The 23,973-nt window shown below is 61.4% G+C and overlaps 1 protein-coding gene across 1 annotated transcript; it reads left to right on the top strand.

Annotated features, from left to right (window-relative positions):
* Positions 1–710: 710 nt before the first annotated feature.
* On the top strand, positions 711–16,629 carry LOC122383814. The gene is made up of 5 exons (XM_043370597.1): positions 711–968; positions 1,597–2,515; positions 13,547–13,632; positions 14,068–14,192; positions 16,016–16,629. Exons 2-5 carry the CDS (start codon positions 1,716–1,718, stop codon positions 16,196–16,198), a joined length of 1,194 nt encoding a protein of 397 aa, XP_043226532.1. The 5' UTR covers positions 711–968; positions 1,597–1,715; the 3' UTR covers positions 16,199–16,629.
* Positions 16,630–23,973: the final 7,344 nt, after the last annotated feature.

The following is a 23,973-nucleotide window of genomic DNA, read 5'->3' as shown; positions in this document are numbered from 1 at the left end:
ACTCCGCCGGCAGAGGAACAGGGAGGATCTGAGCGGGCGCCCGCCACGGGTGAGTGGGGAGGTCACGGTAGGCCGGCTACCAGTTCCGACTTCCGGTACACAGGGGATGTGAACTGTGCGCACCGCGTGCTCTGTGGTTTGTGGATGAGGCTAGTTTATATTTTAGGAATGAGTTGTAACTTACCCGTGCTGTCTTAACTTTTTTATATTTTTGAGATGGATTGCGTGTTTAGCAAAGCCAGGAAAACCGTGGAGTTGATGAGAATCATCGTAGATTTACAATGGTGAGATAGGCATGGGGAGGACAGTCTCGAGAGTTGTCATTTAGCCGCAGAAGGCCGTTGGGCGAAGTTTGATGGTGTTTGAACGAGGCGTCGCGGGGTGTCCTCAATGTGCGCTACAAATGACACTGGGAAAACTCCCATGTACGGTGGGAGTGTCTGCTGCTGTCGTCTCATCAATCTATGACGAAACTTGACCATAACGCGTCGTCTCAGATCGGCTCCCACCCCGCGCTCTGGCGATCGTCCCACCCCGCCCCCAGATCATCCCTCAGCCCCCGTTACAGCCCCCAGCCCCCGGTACACCCCCTCAGCCCTCGTTATAGCCCTTCAGCCCCTATATTAGCCCCTCAGTCCCCTCAGCCCCCGTTACAGCCCCTCAGTCCCCATAACAGCCTCCCCAGCCCCATTACAGCCCCCTCAGCCCTCGTAACAGCCCCCTCAGCCCAGTCGGCAGCCCGGACAGGTGCCGGCCGGCGGGCCCTGACGTCACGGCAGCGTCGCTGGCGGCGCGGCGCGGGCGCTGTTTTGGCGCGAAGCGGCGGCCGTTGGCGGCGCCGGCCGGCAGTTGTCCGGTGGCGCCGGCGCCGAGAGGAGCGGGCCGCCGCGCGAGCGAGGGGAGCCAGTGGAGCGTGCGCCGACGGGAGGAACACGCGCACAGCCCCGCCCGGGGCGGAGCCTACGCAGGTACGTCCCCGCTGGAACGTCCAGAGCACGCTCGGGTACGCCGCGGCCGGCCGTGCTCGTGGCGGGCCCGAACCGCCGCGCGCCGGCCCGACCTTGACTCGGCTGACCGGGGCCGTTTTTTATGGGTGTCGTGAGAAATTTCGGCTGGGTTTGAATTGGTCGGGGGCAGTTGTCGGTTGATGGGGCCCGCTGGGAGCGGAGGCCGCCGCTGACGGCTCCAGGGCCGGCAGAGACCCGCTCACAGTCTTTGTTCGCGCACTGCGACAAAAACCGCTGCTCGCCGCGCGACCGATTACCGCCGCGATGACGATCAGCCAGTGAGGTACGGTTCCACAGTGAGGGAGGTAGGTCTGGTTGGTACCGGCGGGGGTAGGTTTGAGTGGGATACCGGGATTAGGACGTATCTCGGCGGCCAGGGAGCCGGCGAACAGGGGAGGCCACTTCATCGGACGAATCCCCTGGCTGAGAGGTGTGTTTTTGCGGAACCGCTGCTGTCTAACCCTTCTGTCTAACCGAGCGTGTCGAGTGTGCTCCACGGTCTGCCGGGAGCCCATTCTCCTCCCGGTGCTGTCTCCTCAGCCGGTCTCCGTCTCTCGCCGATGCCGCTCACGTTCGGTCTCCGTTGCAGGCGCGCTGCAGGAATGCCGAGAGGGCCGCCGCCGGCCGTCGGGGCGACACCAGGCGCGCGCAGCTCGCCGCCGCTGCGGTCCGGCCGCCGTGCGCCGCTCCGCCTCTGACCCGGCAGCCATGCTCAAACACATCGCCGCCACCAGCGGCGGCACCATGGAGCGGCGCCCGGCCAACGGCGACGTGCGCCACGCCAACGGCGGCCCGCAGCCGGCGCCGCGCCTCAACGGCACGCTGCCCAACAGGTCCAACTACCCGCACGTGCACAACGCCACGCTGCGCTCCAACGGCGGCGCGCACGGCTTCAACGTCAGCGCCTACAGCACGGTGAGCAAGCACTCTCAGACGAGCGGCAGCGTGAGTCCCGGGCAGACGGCCACCACGCGCACCACGGGCCTGGACCAGTCGCGCGATCAGTCGCAGCCCAGCGTCGACATCTCGGCGCTGACCGCGCTCAACGCCTCGGCGGCCACGCGGCTGGACGTGACGGGTCGCGGCGACGTGACGCTGCCGCCGCCGACCCCGGCCGCCGCCGCCGCCGCCGCCGCCGCCGCCGCCGGGCTGGGCCCATCCAAACGGACAGACTCGTTCTGTGAGCGGCTGGTGCCGCCGCTGCCGCGCGACGCGCGCGTCAAGCGCATGCTGTGCTGCCTGGGCCTGCTGTGCCTGTCGTCGCTGCTGCTGGCCATCCTGGCGTCCATCTTCCTGCTGAAGGTGACGCCGCTAGACGTGGACGAGTTTTCGCACCTGATCAGCGGCTACCGGCGCGCCGTCGACGCCCAGCAGTACATCAAACTGTACGAGGTGACGGTGGCGCTGTCGGCGCTCAGCGTCTGCCTCAACCTCTGCTGTCTGCTCGTGTGCGCCATTCAGTTTGTACTGTGCATCAAGCTCTCCAAGCCGCCGGGAAACGATGACAGGTGAGTCTCCCGCATACGTTCAGCTGTGCGCTGCGCCGGTATGTGCCGAGTTTGCGAGTGTGTGGCGTTATGCGATGACGAGGACATTTGTGAAGCATGAACAAGCGTCGCTGGTCTGTTCCGAGGCCCATTTGCGGATGGCCTTGCGATGGCCGCGCGCAGTCAGCGGCGCGTTGGAGGCCTCATGCAAATTCAAACGCTGTTCGACAACATTACGTTCAAATTTCAAAGTGGCCAGTCACTGACGGCCGGCCGAGCGCGGTGGCCGGAGTCCGGTGCGCGGTGGACTCGACACAATGCGATCAATTGCCGGACAGTGGGGCTCAGCCGGCCGTGAGCCGCACCTCCGGTCCGCTCCAACACAGGGACAGGTGGCGGCGTCGCGCCAGGGCCCGATCGCTGACCGGCCACCGCTGATCGAGGGCTGAACCGCGCCCGCCGCGCCCGGGCGGACCCGTTTTCCCTGAACCGGCGCACTTTTACGGCGCGGCGGCCGGCCCGGACCGGCGAGCATGCCGCCCGGGCCGGGCCGTGTCCGGCAAACTGCCGTGCCCCGGTCCGAGGGCTGCGTGAGCGGCCGTATCAGGTGCGCGATCGGGGCCGGCGGTGCGGTCCGTCACGGGGCCGTCTGACACTGACACTGACACTGACACTGACACTGATACCGGCCGACACGGCCCGCTAATGGCGCCGCCGGCCCGCCCCGGCCCGGACCGGACCGGTCGCAGACGGACGTTATTGATGTCGGGCGCTGGTGGGGCGTGTTGGAGGGCGGGGACTGGCGGGCCGGAACCGTCCAGCCGGTCGGCGCCGCCCGCCCGCCGCTCGTCAGGCCGGCTGGCCAGTCCGGTACCGGTTCCCCGCATACAAATCTGAGCGCCGCTGCACGGGATGCCGCCGGCCGGGCGGACCCAGCTCAAGAGTGACTGCGGAGGAATCCAGAGCCGTGACCGCCAGGGCAGATCCAGCCCTGAGGAGAAGCTGGACTCAGTGTCCGCGAACCATCACCTGGGTGGATCCAGCTCGGAGCTGCTGTGAAGGAGCTGGGATGCAGTGACCCGGCTAGACTGCCCGATCGCCTCAGGCCCATGGCCTCGGGTCTCGCCTGGTCCGCTGCCGCTCCGTGTTCACCTGGCGTTTACCAATGTCGTCCATGTTGAACCACGGCCAACACTGGCGGTGGTGAAGGAGACTAATATCCCCTAGAGGCCGGTACGGTTCCGCCAGTGTTTGGGACGTGACGGGAATTGAGTTCTGACGGGCCACACACGCACCGTTTCCCGGGCGCCTCTGAGCCGAGTGACAGGTCCCATTGTGGCCGAGAAGGGGCGGCGAGATCAGGTTTCCCGGGGGTGGGGTGGCGGAGGAGGCGGTGGGTGGCCACCGAACCCCGGCTCCAATTACCAAACAGGAATGTCGCCCGGGTGACAATGGCGGCCGGCGCAGCGCGCTGACAGGTACGGCCGTCAACACAGAAAACTCGTTCTCCCCAATCTCTGCCGTCTCTGTTGATCTTCTCCGAGCCTGTCTTGTGGAATTCGCCGGCTAATTGCTGGGTCTTCATCTGCAGTTATCTCCCGAAATATTTCACGCTGCAACCTGCACCAGACTCTGCTGCTTTATCTCACCATCGATGATGCCTTATTTTTGGACCAGAGCAATGGCCAGTACATGTGTCAAACCCGTCACGGCATAGGTATCGTGTTTGGCAGTTTGACGCGCTCGGCGCTATTACACGGAATGCCGCACAAATGGACGTCGGCCATTTGGAGACTCTGCGATTCCATCTCGACACACGCCGAGTGAAGGGCGACAGCGGGTTTCTGCGCTCCCATGCGGTCGGACGGGCCGGGAATGCGATACGTCTCTCCATTCCTGGAAGCGGGGGACAGGTTTGCTCAGCGCAGTGCGCATGCGAGCACTGCTCTGAGCGGCTGAGAGCGGAGGTCGACGGCCGAGGCGGGACTGACGGACTGCCGAGTGCCGGCAGTCCAGCCGACGTTTGCGTTCACAGAGACTCACAGGTTATCCGCATAAGACGCGCCGATGTGGCTGCAGCTTTGGAGGTACGGCACTTCAGAGGCGTCGAGTCGTGGTCTTACTTCGCTTGTTGACTGGATAGTCGAGTTTCTCATTGCCCAGTCTCTTCTGACAGAGACATCATTTCAGCGGCGAGACATCATTCCGACTTCGCTCCCCGTCCCGCAGTATGGAGATTACCGCCGATTACTCAGCGGGAAGGTGGTAAATTCGGGGCCATTAGGTGCCGACCGGTGCCCTCCCCCGCCACTCGGTCGGCCTCCCGCCGCCAGCCGAGCCCAGCTGCGCGGAAATGGTCCTCCCGGCGAGGGGAGCCCGCCCTCCCCGGCCGTTGGGTGCCAGACCGGCGCCGGCCGCGTCGCGCCACACTCACCCAGCGGTTAAGTGCCGCGCGGACAGTATTTATACCCGAGGACGGTCGTTTGTAGTCCCTTCAACGGCTGTTCCTGCTGACTGGCTGTGTTCATCAATCGCGCGCAAAGCACTCTGTCGATAGCCGTTGTGCGCCGTCTGTCGTTGGTCCTTCAGAGAAAAGCGGAGACGACGTGGGCTGTGGAATGTGGGACCAATCGGAGACGACTAATTACGATGGGCGGTGGGCGGCGGAGCTCTATGGGCTGCTCCCATTTCGCCAGAGATTCAATTTAGCGGCGGTCGGCAGCGTGTAATGGGTGGGCGCCGTTTGTCTGTGCAGACGCTCAAGGCTGCTCCCGGTGGGCAGAGAGCGGTCGGTCGGTCGGCAGTGTTGTGGAGCAGTGCGCGGTCACAAACATGGCACTGCGGCGGCGTGCGGCGCGTGCCCGCTCCGACCCCTGCGCGCCTCCCTCGGCGAGCGACAGATGGACCTGTTTATACAGCCACGTCCGGATTTTGAGGCATTTATGATGTTTGCTAATGAGGAGTCGCACCCCATCGGTCTGTCGCCGCGGGGGCGGGCTGACAAAAACGTGTCGCCGTCGTCGCCGCCCCGCCGGAACCGGCCGGACGGGGCGGGCGGGCAGGCGCGGCGGTCGGTCTGGGACGCACAATCGGCCTGTTTTCGGCGGCCGGCGCGACCGGCGCTGCTTTCACAGGCGACCGAGACGAGGCAAAAACGTCCTGTTTAGCGGCCACGCTGACACAAACAGCGCCGGGGTGGCCGGGGACGGTGGCCCAGGGTGGCTGTGACGCCCGCAGACCGGGCCGGTCTCAGTCGCCGCCGGGACGGAGTCGTATGGGGCGCGTCAGCTGACGGCGACGGGAGGGGGGGGGGGACGGCGCGCCGGCTCCGGCCGGAGACTGCCGCGCCGCACAGGAAGGTATCCCTGGCCGGTAGGCGTGTAATCGACTGTCGGACCGCGGACCAGCCGGAGTGGCCGGCCGGTCACCCAGCCAGCTCAGCCGCCGGCGGTGTCCCTCTAACATCTTGCCTCTAACCACCGCCCGACCGCTGCGGTCTTGTCTGTGGACAGCGGCGGCCTCAGATAAAACGACTGCCGCCCTTTCTCAGGGTGACGGCGGCCGTTCGACTCAGAGGTAGCCGCTAATGGCAGCGAACAATACCGGCCTTTCTGTGAGCGGTTTCAGAAAAGCCGCTAGTCCTCCCAGAGACTCAGACCCTGGCGCTGTAGGCGCAGGGCCGTCGGCTGCTTTTACGTGTTGTTTGGGCACCGTTGGCCCCCCACAGGTCTGTACCAGAATCTGCCCCTACGCCGGACCATCATCAGTGATGGTCTCAAAAGTCTGGGTCACACCCCCTGCCGGTTTCCGTTCGCAGCTGCTGACGGTTACGTCTGCGTGCTACATTGTGTCCCTTCCGGAAGGCAACATGGTGCTGCCTCCTGGCTGATAGCGGACATTGGCACTGACTATGTTGACGGCCATTTCCAGAACAAAAGGCTTGCCATTACGAATGTACGGATTAGTGCGGAGAAAAATGGGGGGCGCGACTCGAATAGGCTTGTGGTCGAGCATCGGCATGAGGCTGGCGTCACTCCAGGGCCAGTGAGTGATGGCAGCTCGGGGAAGATTACGGTACTTCCGTCCCATGGCGGCTCGTCATCAGCGAGCTAATTGGATTCCGGGCGCGATTAAGCACCGACTGCATCTACGCCGTGGTTTTGGTGCTGCATTCTTCGGCAAAAACCAGATCCTCGTCGATGATAGCACCTTCTTATGGCTTGTTTTGAATGACGCACGTCTGGTTCTCACTTTGCAAAACAGCTGACAAATCGTTCCCATTAGGATTGTCATCAGAGTTGCACGGTGCACCCGCCCGGCGCACCGAGTGGGAGGTCTTTGTGTTCGCTGACACCAGCCGCGCAACTCTGGCGCTGCAAACAAGCGGCGATTATCTACGGGCGCCGTACGTCATCATCGCTGAATAAGGAAACACTGCCGGGCGGAACGGCGGCCAATGAAGTTCCGGGTATAGCCCTGGTGTGCGGCGAGGGACGCGGGCCCGGCTGACAGAACGGTGCTGCCGCCGCACTGGTCACTGCACCGAACTGTGACACAGTTCTTGAACTCGGAGTTCACTCAAACCTGTCCCGTATAATTCACGCCAGGGCTCGACGCTTATTCTCCGGCTCGAACCGTTGCTGGCCGATCAGCTGCGACTGGACGTGGATCGCTCGGTGGCGGTTCGAGGGCTGCTGATGCTGCTCGGATGCTGCTGGGTTGGATGTGGTGCTGGACGTGCTCGGTGGGCCGTAGCCGGACCGTTTCTGATGTTGATTTCCTGCGGTCAGGAGCGTGTAACTGGCGTGGTGCGCCCCGCTCCAGTTCTAATTGATTTCATGTTCTGCCCGTGTGTGAGCCGTAGGTTTTGTGTTTTTACTGCACGTTAATTACCCGGTAAATGGCAGCTCTGGACGGAATGCTGAGCGAGCTCGGCAATGTGAGCACAGTGCACGGCCTCCTGGGAACATGCAGCCGGCAATTACTGGTGGCGGCAGACCTCCGTTTATCCTCCTCTGCGGTTGCTGCTGAAGACACTAACATGCCTCGCGGCCGGCGCGGCTGATTGAGCGGCGTGTTTCCCCTCTCGGCATCCTGCAGACCATCTTGTTTACACTGATGCAGAATGCCAAATGCCCATATCTGCCCTGCCTAAAATATTTCATGTCCAACCGCAGCTGGTTCGGCCTCGACGTTACGGGGTCATCGGGCGTGATGAATAACGCCTTCATGGTCTCGGTCGCTCCCACTCGAGAACTAATGATACCAACACCAATTAGAGCATGTTTATGTTGTTGGACTAGCATACCATTATGAGAAATATTAACCGAAGGGAACAACAAATTAACTGCGACTCGTTCCCGGAAATCCGTATTGAAGTCTCCGGCGAGGGCCATGTAACACGTAATGCACGCCTACATTTGGAGCAACCACGAGCACTGATGGGAATCACCGATCATGACGTGCGATTCCCACCATGCCGCGGCATTGGAAAGGCTGTGTCACGGCCGAACCCTCTGTGGGCCGTGGCCCGATTCCGATCAGACCGCTGCACCTGCCGGGCGGCCGCGATCTCCGATAACGAGTGTCTCCACTCGTGATCGCGCGCCGGTCCTAAATCACGGCTGGCGATCGGTATCCGAGCGCGGTGACACGGCGGAATCCGCCCCGGCCCGTTACATCGACCACACGGCGGCATTTTTAGCTCGGCCTGATTGACAGTTGTGGATCGGTGCGTTTCCGAGCTGAATTTAATGATCGCAACAAGCCTTTGTTGTTGGTCGCCAAGGCTTGTTTTCGAGCGGAGGAGAGCGGCTGAGAGTCTGGCTGAGTTCTTTGGTCTGTTAGGAGACCGGCAGGAGTAAAATCTGGACGGCTCGGTGAGCGCGATAAACAGCACTCGGAGACACGGATGGGTGGCGCAGTGACTGATGACCGCGACCTCTGCCCCGCGGCGGCCGACCCCGACCCGGCGACCTTGCTCGGCGGCACCTGATTGACGCCGTCCCGGCGCGGCGGCCCGCGGTACTTGGGGTGTCGGCCAGCTGCCACGGCAGTGGCTCGCGGTAGGGATGTTTCCCGCATCGCCCGGCCGCAAATTCCCAATAGTGCTACACGCTACGCACAGCCCGGGCGGGTGACGTCACGGTGTCGTCACTCGCGTCCGGGGCATGCGCATGGGGGCCCGCTCGGCTCTGGAGGCGCCGGCGGCAGGCGGCTCAGAGATCTGCACGACCGATGGGAGCGGGTTCCGAGATGTGCACGGCCGATGGGAGGGCTCGAAGACCACTGCTCTGATGCCTAGTCAACTATACACTGCGAACGATTTATCGGGTATATCCGACGCAAGGGAAGTTGCGGCGAAAGAACCTGAGGCAGTTGCGTCATGCAGCATTATGGTAAACGAAATGTGCTCTGCTCGTGCGAGGGTTTAGAGTTGTGGCTTGGTGGAACAGATTCCTGTGCCCATCGCCACTTGCTAGTAGTCTGAAGCTGTTCAGAGTAGTTGAGGTAGAAGAACAGTAAATCTCAAGCCAGTTTCTGAACTCTTCTCGGGTTTTGACGTCCTACATCTCAAAGTCAAGGTTGAGGTATCATCTTTGCAGTTCACGTCGCGGTCGATGTTTGAAAAGCCGGAAGATTCAAATTTTTCCGAGAAAAAAAGACATCCTTTTCCATCTTGCACCACAGGTACAGAAACAACACCACCCACAAATCCAACACAAATTACAGTCTAATAGGTGTAACACCAACACGGCCTTCAAATCCAACATCCAGCGACCAGCGCACTCAGCCAAGGCCATCAATCAAGGCCGCATATCAAGGCCGTAATTCTATTTACCATTACCCTGGTAATAGGCCCTTGAATTCGCGCCTTAGGTCCGCGTGATTCGTGCATAAGACTCGTATATTGTCGTCATAGACTTTCCTTAACCTGTATCTGAACTAGCGAATAGATCCCCACCTCGTCTGACTATTGGCTGATGGATGTGACGTCACATAACCCCCAGGCCAATGAGCGTGGGCGTCAGGTTATGACGTCATCTCCCGCGAAAACCAGCCAGTCAGCGCTGGAGGTGCGTAGCGTGTAGCATGATTGGGAATCGCCCGGCCGCCCGCCGCGTCGGGCTCAATGGGGCGCGGCGGGGCTTTGTGAGGCGGTGGGGCTCCGTCAATGGGCTGTGGCTCTGTAGAGACCTGGTGCGCCCCGCCGTATGTATCGGTGTAAGGTTCCTTGGCGGTAGCGAGTGGCCGTATTGGGCGTTGTATGTAGAAGATGCTGTTTGGGCGGCGTGGGCGCCGTGCGCCAGACGCAGGGACCATTCATAATTCAATGTGGGCTCTCCTAATGGCCTTACGTTTGCAATCTTCAAATATAATTAGCAATTGAATTGTTCGCGTCATTCAGCGCTGCGTGTGCCGATCACGTGCCAAATTTGGCCTCGGTGAGGAGAGGAGAGAACAATGCCGCGCGGTGGACTGTGGGCGGCACTGTGGGCACGCGCTTCTGAATCAGGTGATTCGATTAAATCTGTCGGCTTTCTCCGCCGCCCTCGGCCGGCATGGGGCCTCCTCGTCCGTGGGAGAGTGTGAACGCTGAACAGCAATATCTCAGTCCGGCGCTGGGCCGCGGTGTGTCCGGTGCGGCGGTCTGCCGTCCGTCCCCCGCCGTCCGGTCCGCCCCGCCCTCCATCGGCCGCTCCCACCCGGGTTCCTACTGGAACCGGGTCGCCGGAACCGCCCCGCCCCGAATCTCGGCCCACCGCGCCACTATCGCCTCGTTAATCAGCCGCGCGACGATCGCGACGCGGCGCGCTGAGTACACACGCGGCGTGCGCCGCTAACGGTCGCCGTTTTTGTGGACGACCGGCGGCTCGTTTGGCCGCAACTAAGTGGAGGAAGCCGGCGGTGGGACGTAAAAACGACGTGACGGCTGACCTCACTAACCGGGTCTGACCGACGGGTACTACCGCCGGCCACCGGGCCTGGCTGGGCCACTGGGATATGGTTCACCTATAGGGTATCGATCGAGCTAGACCCTCAGCTGGACCGAGGCATGGATCACAGAGAAGCGATACAGGCGTGCTTTGATTTACCGCTGATGACCTTCGTCCGACGTCACATGCGGTTCATCCGTCTTTTATTGGTGTTTTAAGCGAGATGTTTGTGCTCGTTGTTTGATGGGTGCTACGACAGCAACCCAGCACTTACTGCTGAGTGCTGGATCATTGATACCTGTTCGGTGAGTCGCCCTGCAACCACCGTCCAGCTACATCACCTGTTGGCCGCCCGGTGGCTGCCGGTCCTCTGCCATCTGCCGGCCCTGGCAAGTGATACCCAGACGGTCCTCCGGCGCCCTGTCCCGCCCGGTGGCCGCCCGGTCCTCTATCTCTTCTACCGGCACATCCCGCGTGATACGCAGACGGACGGCCCGCGAGTGACCGGTCGCTGTCCGGTCGTGCTGTCTTCTGTGCCCGTCGCTCCGCCGCCATCCTGTCCCGCTCGGCCGTTATACTCCTGCTCGGGGCTGTAGGACGGACGGACGGGCGGGCGGATGGGCATCTGTCCTCGATGACAGGCTGCGGTGCGTGACGGGATTGTAACACGACATCGGACCACTGCGCCTCCCTGGCGGGCGCGCCACCGGCTGATGGAACTGGAGTCTCAGCCGAGGCCGAGCTGGGAGACGAAACGGATGGGGACGGCGATCGGGACGGACAGAACCAGGGATCGAGACGGATGGGGAGAACGGATTGGGATGGCCAGTGGTCACCCAAAGAGCAAACACCAAGAGTCCGTGATTAAACGGACCAATCGGGAGAGGCAACCACGAAATATTTGTTATTGCTATGATGAGTTTAGGAGGACGGCTTTGTATGCAGACGGAAAGTAACGTCAAACCTGGATGCGATCGTAAGATATATTGATGCGCCTAAAGATGGGAGATTAAAAATCGATATGGCACGCTGTTTACGTACAGGGGAGTGGCTACCACAGATTGTTTGGCTTGTTTCAGCGCATGTGGGATTCAAGAATGCGGGAGCTGATGCCGTGTATGTCGCTTGGATGCGTGGTTGTAATTACAGAGTATTCGAAAAATGTCTCCTGGGTTCCATCGATCAAATGTTTTGTCAGAGTCGGGCTCGTTAGGGAACGAGAGGAATTTAGGGCAGGCGATCTTCATGTACATGAGACTGGCCTGTTGGTATCGCGTGACGCACGAACTCCAGCTCATGTTCAGTTTCATTCCGGATTTCATTTCACTTTGGCGTGTCTGTGTGCCTGTCGGCATGAAATCACTGTCAAAAATTATAAAAGCATAAACGGATAAGTTCCTTGGGCAGAATATGAAAATTGGACGTCCGACGTCCGAGTTTGTGTTTTGACGGGCATTTTTCAGCGTTTTCGCTTATTTTTGTATGCTGATTGCTGTGATCAGGGTATATTGCTGTGATATCCATTTGCACGAGTAGCATTCTCATAGCGATTTAGGTACTCGCATGACTCACGCATCACTGGTGGATCCACAAATAACGTCTACTGCTACCTTCATAGGTACTGATGTTAGATAATTCAGTGTCGGGCGGACGACGGGACGTTTCCGCCGTCTGGATTTACGATACGTCCGCTGGCGATTTACGCCACATTCGGAGAATGTGACGGCGGCGGTCCGACTGAGGCGAGGCCGGTCTCCTCTATTACGTTCTACGACCGCAGCTCAGTCGCGGACACAGTCCCGGCGTCTCAGTCTCAGTCCCTGAGCGACCAGAGTCGATCTGTCAGAGCTCGCCGGTCACGTGCCCGCGCCCCGGATCGGAGCGATCGGATCCGGCGGCGGTGAGCGGCGCTGTCGCCGCCAATTTGTCGTCGGACGGACGGACGATGATGTGAGCATGATGTCAGCGTAATCCGACCGGAGCGGCGGCCCGCGCTACTGGACCACGCCGCGGCGGCCTCGCAGCGCCTGTCGGGTCTGCCGGACCACGCCGCGCCGGTCCCACTGTCTGCCGAGGCTCTGCTGGGATTTCTGGGGCTGGTATGCACCATGCACACTGCATGGTCGGCCTGTCCGGGCAGGCCCAGTTCCGCCGGGGTGTGATGGTCATGACCGGGACAGCCCCAGCCTCGGCCTCCAACCGGTCCCTAAACAGGCGGCGCTAATGTCTTACACTGGTCTGGCTGGTCCTACGGGATGTTTGCTGAGTCAGTGTCCTGATTAGATGCGGCCGGACGACTTGGAACAATGACCCGTGGATACCATCTCAGTGGTGGGACTAAGTGCTATGGCCTGTCTTCACCGATCTGTTCTATCCACTGTCTACATAACAACACTCATAAGAAGCTCCGGAAGGTCATTTTGACTGGGCGAGTAACCGCTAAGGTCATCTTTGCGTCGTGTGGCCTTTCAGCGTTTGGTCATTGTCGCCTGTCGCGGGTCGGAGCTGCTTCCCCGAGCGGTCGTGACCTACCGTCACTCACCGTACAATGCCACAGGACTGGTCACCGTCACCGGATGTATTTCAACCTTAACACAATGGCCGGCACGGGACAATGGAGCGCCGCAGTTCCCACGTGAATACCGCACCCGTTCTCGGTGGAGTAGCTGGAGTGACCGCACGCTGCAGCGGGGACCGTCGAGCGTATACCCAGGCTGACCACCGTCTCTGGCCGCGACCCCGGCCTCCCCGACGCCCAGCTCCGCTCGGCGCAGTGAGGAATGTCGGCTGCCGTGTCGAGCCGTCACGCTGGAGTGGCGCCGCCGGCGCTCCCAGCCAGTCACGGCAGCGGCGCCCGTAAAAACGGTCCGCGCGTACCTGCAGCTCGCCGCGTAAATACCGTTGCGTGTCCGTGTGCTTTCTTGGCGCACTCGGCCCGGCGCTAATGCTGATGAGGCGTGATATGGCTTTTCGTTTGTTTCTTTGTGCGATGGAATGGCATGCAGCGGTTGGTGTGTTTTGGCCGTGAGCTGTTATGTTTGCGTGTACGCTGGTGTGAGCCTTCTTGTCTCTGTCATTTCTCTGCGGTATTAACCTGTCTCTTCTGTTTTTTCAGGACGGGTGCGTACCTGCAGGAGTCGTCTCCGTCCCGGGTGTTTGCCATGGTTGGCTACTTTCTCTCCATCCCAGTGTTCCTCACGGGTGAGTATGTATGTGGGACGTATTACTTAGCAATAACCACAGAGTACTCTGCTCCCAGTGTTCCTCGGTGAGTAGAGTGACCACACCCAGTGGTATAGCCACAGAGGGCTCTCTACTCCCAGTGTTCCTCACGGGTGAGTTCTTGCCTTGGGATGTAACTGCTGGTAGCCGTAGAGTGCTCTCTGCTCCGGCGTCTCTGCTGAACAGAGACTAATGGTGATAGATATGTGGAACACGTAGCGCCATCAGCACAAAACTTACGCGATCTCAATAAAACGCCAGCGCACATCAGACGCCTTCAGCTCGTCATCGTTGATTAATGACCGTTTTATATGTCCCGTCACTAGTCCCCGCGTCTGCTGACTCGCGGCTGCCCTGCGCGCTGTCCGAGTCGGGTGCGTGCCACCGCTGACCGCGTACCGCCTCTGTTTTCAGGTGTTGTTTTGTACACGTTTCTTCACTTTCACTCGACGTCGGCGATCACGACGAGCGTGTTCCTCGGCCTGGGTATTCTGTTCTGCGGCGGCGCCACCGCCCACAATATCGCCGTCTGGCACCGGGTAAGATATCTGGCTGACTGTCCGTGTCTATCTGACTGCATAGCTGACTACCTGCTTACCTGACTATCTGGCTATGCGACTACATAGCTGACTGACTATCTGACTACAATGCCGAATACCTGCTTACCCAACCGATCGGCCCAGGAGCGAGGGCGGTGGCGTGACCCGTCTTATCATCTGCAATTGAACGAGACTTATTAACCGTTGGTAATGTCCAATGACCCGTGAGGTAGTGACTCATGACCTAGTGATCACTGACCCGTGCGCTGTTGACCCGTGACCCATGGGGCTGGTGACTGGCGACCCGGCTAACCTAGTCAGCGAAAATTAAAATAGTTTACATGTATGTACTTTATCAAACTACCAGGAACCACATGCCTGACAACCGGGCCCCCAGCTCATTCCTTTCCTTCCCCTGCTGACTTCCTTTGCTGGCGGCGGCTTCTGCGGCTTTAGATGGGCGCTGAGTGACCTGAGGGCCCTTTTAGCGGCCTCTGCGCTGCAGAAGGCAGGCGGGCCCTTTTGAGAATCGGACAGGGGAATTTCTCGGTTCCTTTATGGACCGCCGACACGGCACGTAGCGCCGCCGTGGCTGCCATTTCTTAACCCTTTCCGAGAGGAGTAATCCGAGGAATCGTTTTCCCGGTACTGTGGCTATTGGTGGCTGCTCTGACCGCTAATAGGCCGCGTTTTGAGTCGATCTCGGCTCTGTCAGCGGTCGTGGGGCGGGTGTCTGCCGTCGCTCCCAGTAAGGCGCGGTGTCGGCGGCGCGTGCGGCCGGTAGCGCCGGGGGCTCCTCCTCTGTCTCCCGTCCGACCAGTACAAAGCGGAATCGATCACCGGCCGACGGCCGCGGGTGTTGGCCGCGGTACTAACGCCGTGTTCGCGGCGCAGTCGCTCACCGATAAGGCTGGCGCGGCGGTGGGCGGGCCGGCCACCCACCGACCGGCTCTGCTGTGTCTGACGGCCGTCGGTAAATACTTGCGATTGAGCAATGTGGAAATCTGGACACTCATCCGATGTGGTCTGTCTAGATAAGGATCGCGGTGGCATTTAAATATCACATTCCCCTGCATTCAGTGGAGCGCTTGAGGCGCGGCCGGCACCCCCATTCCCAGTGTATTTACCGACATGCATGGCTCCCTCCGTAATTGGTGCCGGCGAACGGTCCGCAGTCCGCCGGTCTTTGTTACATCCCTGGAAGCGTCTAATCGGGCCTGTTCACGGCGCCCCCGGGTCCCGTGAGCGCCGGCCACGCTAGAGGCCGCGGTTCGGCTGCATCTGGGTCAGCCGGCGGCTATTACAGCGCTGCACCGCGCCGCGACCCGGGGAACCGGCGCGCGGTCCGTCTATGGGAGAGGAGGGCCGGCAGCAGGGACACGGCGCGCCCGTGTAACGGTGCCGGTGGAAGGTGCTCGTCCCGCCCTGACCGTCTGGGGTTAGCTCAGACGGTTCACCCATTGCCGCACCCCAGACTCCCTGCAGACTGCCCGGCCGCCCCGCCCTGTCAGCATCCCTGCAGTTCCGCTGACCAACTGAGGCCCGCCTGCCCTCCGCCGACCTCGCTGCACCATGACCCACTGGCGCCGCCCCTCTGGCCCGCTGACCCGCCGTACTCCGGACATCTTCTGACCCTCTGACCCGTCCATCTGACCCGTCGTATTCTGCCCCTCTGACCCTCTAGCCTGCTCGTCTGCCGCCCTTCTGATCCTCTAACCTGCCTGTCTGCTGCCACACTTTTAACCCGCCCGTTCTAACCCTCTGACCCACCGTCTGGCCGGCCGTCTGTCGCCTCTCTGACACCCGTCCCTCTCTGCCCGCAGGTGAAACATAATCGCCTGGCCCGACAGCGAGCCGTGCACCTGAAGGCGTCGACGCCGTCTCGCGCGGAGCCCGTGTACGGGTGCCGCGACCCGGGCTCGCCGGGGATGCCGGCAGCCACGCTGGACCTCAGCCGGCAGCTGGCCAACATCTCAAACATCCACGAACTCTCCACGCTGGTCTGACGGACGTGCGCGCGCGCCGAGAGACGGCCAGGACGTGACGTGGACGTGAGGCGGCTCAGAGAGGCCGAGCAGAGTTCAAAGTGAGCGGCGCGGGTGCCAGTGACGGCGGACAGCGCCGGGACGTCCGCGCTGTGAGACGGGACCAGTGCAGCGCGGCGAGTGGAGACAGGTCGAGCCGAGTCGACCGCGAGTGTTCGTCGCCTGATGTGGAGCTCAACAGGCCGGTCGGCCCCGTGCCGAGCGGTGCTGATGGGGAGGTCGGCCGCGCGCCGACCGACAATCTAGTCCGAGTGTTTACTGCCGAGTCGCACCGCGCCGTCAGTTTTCCTGAGCGGCGCGTCGCGGCCTGTCGCTACTGTTGTACAATCGTTGTGTCGGGGTACAAGTGTTAGATTTGTATGCTATTCGAATACACCCCGTGTTAGTGTTTGTCCCCGAGTTTGGGTTTCGCTCGGGCTGGTGTCCACTAGTCGGGTCCTCACGTGGTGCGCGCCGCCCACCGGCTCGGTGTATCGTCAAGGACGCCAGGGTCATCTCCGAGATACGGACAGCTCAGCACACATCCCTCGCTCACGGCGGCCGGCGAGACCTTCGGGACAAGTACTGAGTGCCGAGTGCCGGAACCTTCAGCGTCGAGTGCCGCCGCCAGCCGCGGGAGGTGGCCGTCTCGCCGTCCACTGCGGACGCCGCGTCCGGCCCGTCCGAACACCGGACGCCGCCCGAGAGGCGTCCGCCGCAGCGGGTCGGCGGCCGGCGCCGACCGCACCTTGCAGCTCTGGGAGGAACGAACTGGCCCGCGGCCCGCTAGGCTAGCCGGGCCGGCCAATTAATCGGCCGCTGCAGAGTGCAGGCGCTCGTACTGCCGCGGCCCGCGGCGCGACGCCGAGCGAGCGGCAGAGGCGGTGCCAGAACCGTTAGTGCAGAGTGCAGCGCCGACAGTCGGCGCCCTCCCCGCCCACCTAGCTGTCCGGGACGCGGGTCACCTCAGACTCGGACCGACCGTCCCGTGCCGCCGCCGGGCCAGTGAACGAGCAGCGTGCGTCCGAGCCGCACTTAGTACTAATGACCGCCGCCGGACGTGAGCTAATTGCTGCCACTCTGGCGCCACTGGAGTGCGCGTGTGCTGCCAGCACAGCACGCTCCCGTCACAGCACAGCACGCACAGCGCGAGCCCGATAACACAGACGTCGGGGGATGACACGCACTCCACGCCACTATTATAGGGGGCGGGTGGCACCGTTTAACGCCTGATGGATTATCAGATGTGACAGGACTCAGTGCGGTGCTGGTAGCTCGAACTCGAAAGCGTGTCCACTCCACTTAACACTGTCAGTTGCCGACACACTATACGCATTGATCCTAACGATTGTCCTGATATGCAATCTTCCTATTCAGCCGACCGACCCTCTCTTCGACATCGAGCCATCTCGTCCTAATCTGCTGATTATTATGCCCTTAATGTGGATCCAGTCCTTGTGGAGGATGGGCCCCAGAATAGGGTGGGCGACCACAACACGACACCATCTGGCTCTGTCGGTCACGTGATCCGTTCTGAAGACGACTCGGGCACGTGTGCCTTGGTCACGTGCTCTCCGGTGGTGCCCGTTCAGACACGTTGAGCGGTATGAGTCCACGGTATGAGCCGGGCCATCCGCCACAGATGGGATCGGTACAAAGAGGGTTACGGGGATAACACTGGCTCGAGGTGCGAATAACACCGGCCGTCACCGCAGAGGAATGTCTCTGCGGACGGCGGAGAGACGAGAGACGAGGCGGTCCCGGCGTCGGGCTCTCCCGGCGGAGCCAGGTAATCCTGGATCAGTTCGAGGCCCCAGTTCGGTCCAGCTCATCGTTCGTCAGGCATAAATCTCCCCAAAACATGTCGGCGGCCTAATGCCACCTGCGTCGCAGACCATTGTGCGCCGTAAGGACGTCTGTTTACATCACCAGTCTCGGCCCCATCCCCCGAGACGGACGGACGGGCCACAGAGCTAGACGTGGCCGGCGTGGTTAGATCTCACGGATGTGTCACCATGTTGACATGGACAGTGGATGCGTGCTGAGCCGTCCATGGGAACTGACTGAGACCGACGACGGAACACCGCTGACCGCCCGCAGCAGGCGGCCCCAGGCCCTGCTGCGTGTAACAGTAAACGGATACGGACCATCGTTAGATAAAATAGCAAATCAATGTGTAAGGCGATTAGCACTTATGCGAAAGAATAAGGAAAATGTGAGATCAAGATTATGCCGGGGAGAAGTAGTGCAGTTTCCCCCACCTGTCCCGCAGTTTTCCGTGACTCAGCCCAGCCCTGAAACCGGGCCATAACTGAACTACAGCCGTGAGCTGGGGATTCTCGGGTTACCTGCCACTGCCCAGGTAACCTAGATAGCGAGGCGTTCGGACCGACGTTTTTATTGCTTAGACGGGCAACTACCGGTAACGCAAAATGGAAGTCGACAGCTTCAAAAAGCTGGCCTTTTAATAACAATTTTAAGCTTCTTTTCGTGGAGCGCTCAAGGGCTCATCCGAGGGATCTTCGAACGCCACAATTTATGATGAACGTTTAGTGGCTTCTGGCCGTCACTGCCGATACGTCAGCAGGCTGTCGTTCTTCCCCGCACAAAACACTCCACGCATCAGTGTATTGGTTTTGGTTTTTGCGGTTGGTTTTACGGCTGCCATCACTGGGCAGTGGCAGACCGAGACCCGTTTGCGGTCGGTGTGACCTTCACTCAATATACCCTGAGTGTGACCTTCCTTAAGTACCGAGACCAGACGCTGTTGCCGAGCTGACGCCGGTACCGGTCCGATGGGGTCGAGAGATGCAGCGAGAGACGGGAGCTGGCCGGGCCGAGCACAGATATAACCAGTAATATTTGCATTTATTACTTTTTTTTAGTTTGCATTTAATGCAAACCTTTATATAGCAAGCATGCACCAATATGTGCATGCTTACTAATGCACACTATGGTGTGGTCCGACCTTTCTAACCCAGTCCCAGTGCATTTATGTGACACACATTGTCTCGTTCATTTCACCTTTTGGACTTTTTATATCATGAAACCCATGAAACCTGATTAGCCTGATCGACAGAAGCGTTCAAACTTTTTTATCTTTTTTGTGCCTACACTTAGGTATTCTAATTCCAGACTGACGTTCGACCTCGGTTGGGTGAGTTTTACATTCTTGTTCGGTGGGAGATTGATTTGAACTATTTAAACGGTCTTTGGACGGGCCGTTTCCAATCGGTAATGACCGTCCAGCGGGGGCTTCCCAACTCTTAGCGGTCACAGAGTAGGTACCTAGTGCCTCGGCCGGCATGGTCGGCGTGCCTATAGGCAGATAGTTAGGGCGGTATGTGTGTAGTTAGGTATGTGGGGAAGGAAAGTGACAGGCCGAAAGAAACGAACCGGCGCGGCGGTCAGATTCCCGGGCTGAAGTCCACAAACCAAACCGACAATGGATATGCCTGGACTCCCGGTCGGCTACGCTTCAGTCATGCTGCAGATCCTCCCGGCATTCTACGCTGCACTGAGTTAGTCGAACGCTCGGACGCGCCGCGTGCTCAACGGTCAGAGGTCAGTGACCAATGGTCAGCGGTCAGAATAGTCAGCAATCAGTGGTCAGAGATCGGCAGTCAGCGATCAGCGCTAAACGGTCAGTGGTCGGCGCTCAACGGTCAGCGGAGGGCGGTTAGCGTCCAGCAGTCAGCGCCCCCAGCGGCCACTCAGAGCCCGACTGTCGGCGCAGCGGCGTCAACCGGTGTGTGCAGTTGTGCACTCTCAGCGGGCGGCCGAGGTCACTGCCGGCCGGCCGGTCCGCCGGTTCGACGCCGCTCCGCCCGGAGCCGGTCCGAGCCCGGCGGACCGGCCGGGAGACCGGGCCGGTCGGTCGGCACACCGACCGCGCCTAATGGCCGTCTAATAGGCGCCACGGGCCGGCCGGCCGCCCCCGAACCCGCCCTGCAACACGGCCCGCGTGACCCACAGAGGTTTTTGTCCGCGGCGCCGCCGGGCAGTTTTTGTGGGAGGGAGGTGAGAGGGCCCGCGGTGAGAATGGCCTGTGACCTGACCGGAGGCGCTGTTTGTGTTGGAGAGAGCAGCGGGTGGGAGCCGCTAATGTCGCGTGTCGTGGTGTTTGTGTCCTCCCGTCAGGTGGGGCAGACCAGCGGCGGCATCAAAATATACAATCTGAATGGTGGCACAAACCGAGGAGACAAGCGACACTAGACCAGAGCGGATCGCATCCGTTCTCACCAACCGCTGGCCACCAGGAGTAGGTATGGCATGAGACCGCGGCATGTACGCACGTATGGAAGGCATATTCCGTTTTCGAAATAAAATAGAGCATCAAATATCAATCAATAATTACAGTTCGGTACATGGATATCAGTCATTAGTGTCATGTCCATTAATTAGCGGTCAGCCGAAACAATCGGCATCTGTCGGTTACCGACCGCAGCCCTGAGGACCACCTGCCGGCAACCAGTACTGCAGAGCCTGGATCTGACATGTTAGTGACCTGGCCCCGGCCGTGCGACGGCGGGGCGGGCCGGGTGCGGTCACAGCTGAGCTGACCGTGTCCGGGGTGTTACGCCTTTCTATGTTGGCCGATAGAGGGCGGGACGCATTGTGACCCTCCCCTCCCCACCCCGGTCTGACATGTTCCCCGTTGAGTTCCCGACCATCACTGGGTTTCGTCGAGACTCATGGCCGGCGGTGGTCGTAGCGGACGTTGTGTTCGGCTTATTCCCGGCGGTTGGCGGAGCGCTCGACACGCCCGGACTAGTGCAAGGAATGCCGGGCAGTGCCGGCCCGCCGTCAGTACCGGCGCTCTCGTGTTTCGGTTCGTGCCGAGCGGCCCGTGCGGCTGTGCCCGGTCAGCCATCACGTCCATCCGACCGGCGCCACCGAATGTTCCGGCTGCTGGCAGGGCGCAGCGGCGGTCTGGAGCAGGGAACGGAACGACTCCGAGCGGCGCCAGACGTGATCTTACACCCGATCCGGCGCCCTCAGTCTACGGGAACACGTTCGCGGCGTGCCTGGTGAGTGGGTACGATTGTTACAGCTCGTGACGAGCGGCGCCGACCGCAGAGGCTCGGTCAGCAGGCCGGGTGCCGCTCGAGACACAGCGAGCTCGTGGCCCGTGCCTGCGGTCTGTGCCGCCGCTGCGGCCCGCACCTGGCGGTGACAGCTGGGCGGCCGGCAGCTGCAGGGTCGGCAGCGCCACATCCGGCACCGGCGAGGTCGGCTCGGACACGTACAGACTCCGCCAGTGTCACCGCGTGTCCGCGGCGGCCGCCCGGCCGCGACACCTGGCACCGTTTTTATCGAGAGGCCCAAATTTGTCACTAGAGCAGAGCCGGACCTGGGAACAAAGAAGGATGTAATACTGTGAAGAGTCTTGGACTTAGCCATGTACGAGTATGTCCTTTGTTCACCACTGTTGAGACGTCCCACGTTGCCCTGTGCCCTGTGGTTACAAACCCGTCTATCCAGCCGCGTTACGCTCCACCGAGCTGGTTAACCTCTGTCTCTCTACCATTTGGGCCTCACAGTTCTCTGTCGATTTACCTCGTCCCTCCTCCTCTGTGGGTCCCTCGGTCCCCGTCTGTCCGCTGCAGATAGCGGTCCGTCGGCGGCGCGTCTGCCGCATTCCTGCTGCCGTCTCCGCCCCGCTCAGCGGCCGGGACCATCCCGCAGTGGCGACAGGCGGCGTCACGGCGCACGTGAGCCCGCCAGCCGGCCCCGGCCAGCTGCAGGAAATCTGCGCCTCCGAGCGGCTCTCAGGCAATCACGCAACGGACGGACCTCAGCGACCCGGCTTCGTCTGGGCACTGCACACCATCGCCCAGTTCCCTGACCGCCCTATCCGGCTCATCTGCAGCGCGCCGGCCGCCGCATCTGACCGGTGATGTGGCCGGTGAGCTCTGTCCTTTCCGTGTATCAGCAGGTTAACTCTGCTCCATCCTTGTATCGACCGTGTGAACTCTGCTCTATCCGTGAATCAACCGTGTGAACTTCATCCCGCACGCACATCAGCCGGGTGAACTACAAACCCGTCTGTGCTCCGGTCAGATGAGCTCCACTCCCCGGCACCCAGGACCGAGTCGGGCCGGCAACCAGCCATGCCGCTCGGTCCGGTCTCAGCACGCTGGGCCCGCCGGCACTCGGCAGAGGCAGACGACCCGACTGAGAGCCAGCCGCCCAGCTGCTCAGCATGCCTGCCACGCGGTCCTACCCGTCGGCCGGCCGGCGAACCGGGCGGGCCGGCCGCTCACTGCAGCCTGCAGTCCCACCGCCGCGCCGGCTTCCGGTGGACAGAGGTCAGCGGAGGGAGGGTCGGAGGGAGGTCCGTGTCTATCTGTGGACGTTATAGGGCGGCGCGGGGACAACAGGATGGGGTGAATACGGTTCAATGGAGGGCTGTAGGAGGGTGGAGGACGTCAATTGCGACAGCCCACTCTAATACGACAGGGAAATATAACGGCACAGAGCAGACAGAACTGACAACCTGTAAGGGAAACCGATAAAGTAGGACGGCCAAGACAGGCACCGAGATTGCAAAAGAGTACAGCAGAGGATGGACAGCCAGGAGTGACGTCCTACATTCTCGCAAGCTTCTCACGGACGCTCCTTAGTGACGCTCCCGACCCCGCTCCTTAGTGACACGGCTCTCCACCGTCGCCATTGAGGCGTGCAGTGTGCGCGTACGGGAGCCGGGACCATCACTCTCCCTCTGTGGGCGCGTGGGTGGGGTAGAGGGCGGGGGGGGGGGGGGGGGTGCAGAAGGGGTGAGTGGTGTGTGACGGGGGAGGGGGAGATAGAAACTCCCCGGGGGACACCGCCGACCGGCTGGCACCCTCCCGCGGCACGTGGCGGTCCAGTCCGGCCGGCCGCCGGCGCCAGGTGTCCTCCGGGCCGGCATGGACAAAGGCCGCTGCAGAACAGCCGTCACGGCAGCACGGCAGGAGCGGCAGCCCGGCCGCTCCTGGGAGCCGCGCGCACCGACAGTCTGCCGAGCGGGCGGTCGCGGCACGCGAGGGCGGGAACATGCCACCAGATACACTGGTAGCCCAGTGTCCTGAAGGTGAGCCCAGGTGAGTTAGCAATTAGCAAACCACGTTAACCAGCCAGAATTGTCCAGCAGGTCGCCCCGTTCAGCTCTCAGCAGTCGGAGAGGACAGCCCGGGTCGGCACGCCAATGAGGCGTCACTGATGACAGGTGACGTCCGACCGGGCGGGCCAGGCCACTCAAACCACAGCCGTTTTGGGGATCGTGTCTCTCTGCAGCACACACACGGCGCGGCACCGACGGTGGTCAGCGGTCAAATGCAGAGCCACCGCTGCCGGCAGCGGGGCTGACCGCTGCCGCCGCAAACCGCAGAGCCGTGCAGCCCGCGCCGCGCCGGCCGACCGCAGACCGCAGTCTTACGCCGCGGGCTGCCCTGACGCCGGCAGTGTGACCGGGCGGCTTTAACACAGACAACGGACAAACTGACCCTGCCGATCGGGCTCCACGGCAAGCCCGAGGCAGACGGCCGTATGCGGTACACGCATCTCGTCTCAGTCACTGATGAGCGACTAGAGCCGATCGGCGGTACCCACGCCGGCCATCACCCTACAGCCTACGCCTGTTAGACACCGCCCTCACGTATACCCCCTGCTAAGAAGAAGTGCCCATTACGATGAGAGCAAGGGAACGTCACAGCACTCTCACAGATTGTTTGATATTCATGGAGAAAACCAAGACTGGCACCAGAAGACCAGAC

Source organism: Amphibalanus amphitrite, unplaced genomic scaffold (assembly GCF_019059575.1).
Source record: "Amphibalanus amphitrite isolate SeventyFive unplaced genomic scaffold, NRLGWU_Aamphi_draft 000174F_arrow, whole genome shotgun sequence".
NCBI classification, from domain to species: Eukaryota; Metazoa; Arthropoda; class Thecostraca; order Balanomorpha; family Balanidae; genus Amphibalanus; species Amphibalanus amphitrite.
This window is presented reverse-complemented; position numbering and strand designations above follow the sequence as displayed.

Bases quoted from the DNA above. Each gene is read 5' to 3' on its own strand.
- LOC122383814 (XM_043370597.1), top strand. From the start codon at position 1,716: ATGCTCAAACACATCGCCGCCACCAGCGGCGGCACCATGGAGCGGCGC. The intron at 2,516-13,546 runs GTGAGTCTCCCG...CTGTTTTTTCAG, and splicing joins CCGCCGGGAAACGATGACAG to GACGGGTGCGTACCTGCAGG. The intron at 14,193-16,015 runs GTAAGATATCTG...CTCTGCCCGCAG, and splicing joins ATATCGCCGTCTGGCACCGG to GTGAAACATAATCGCCTGGC.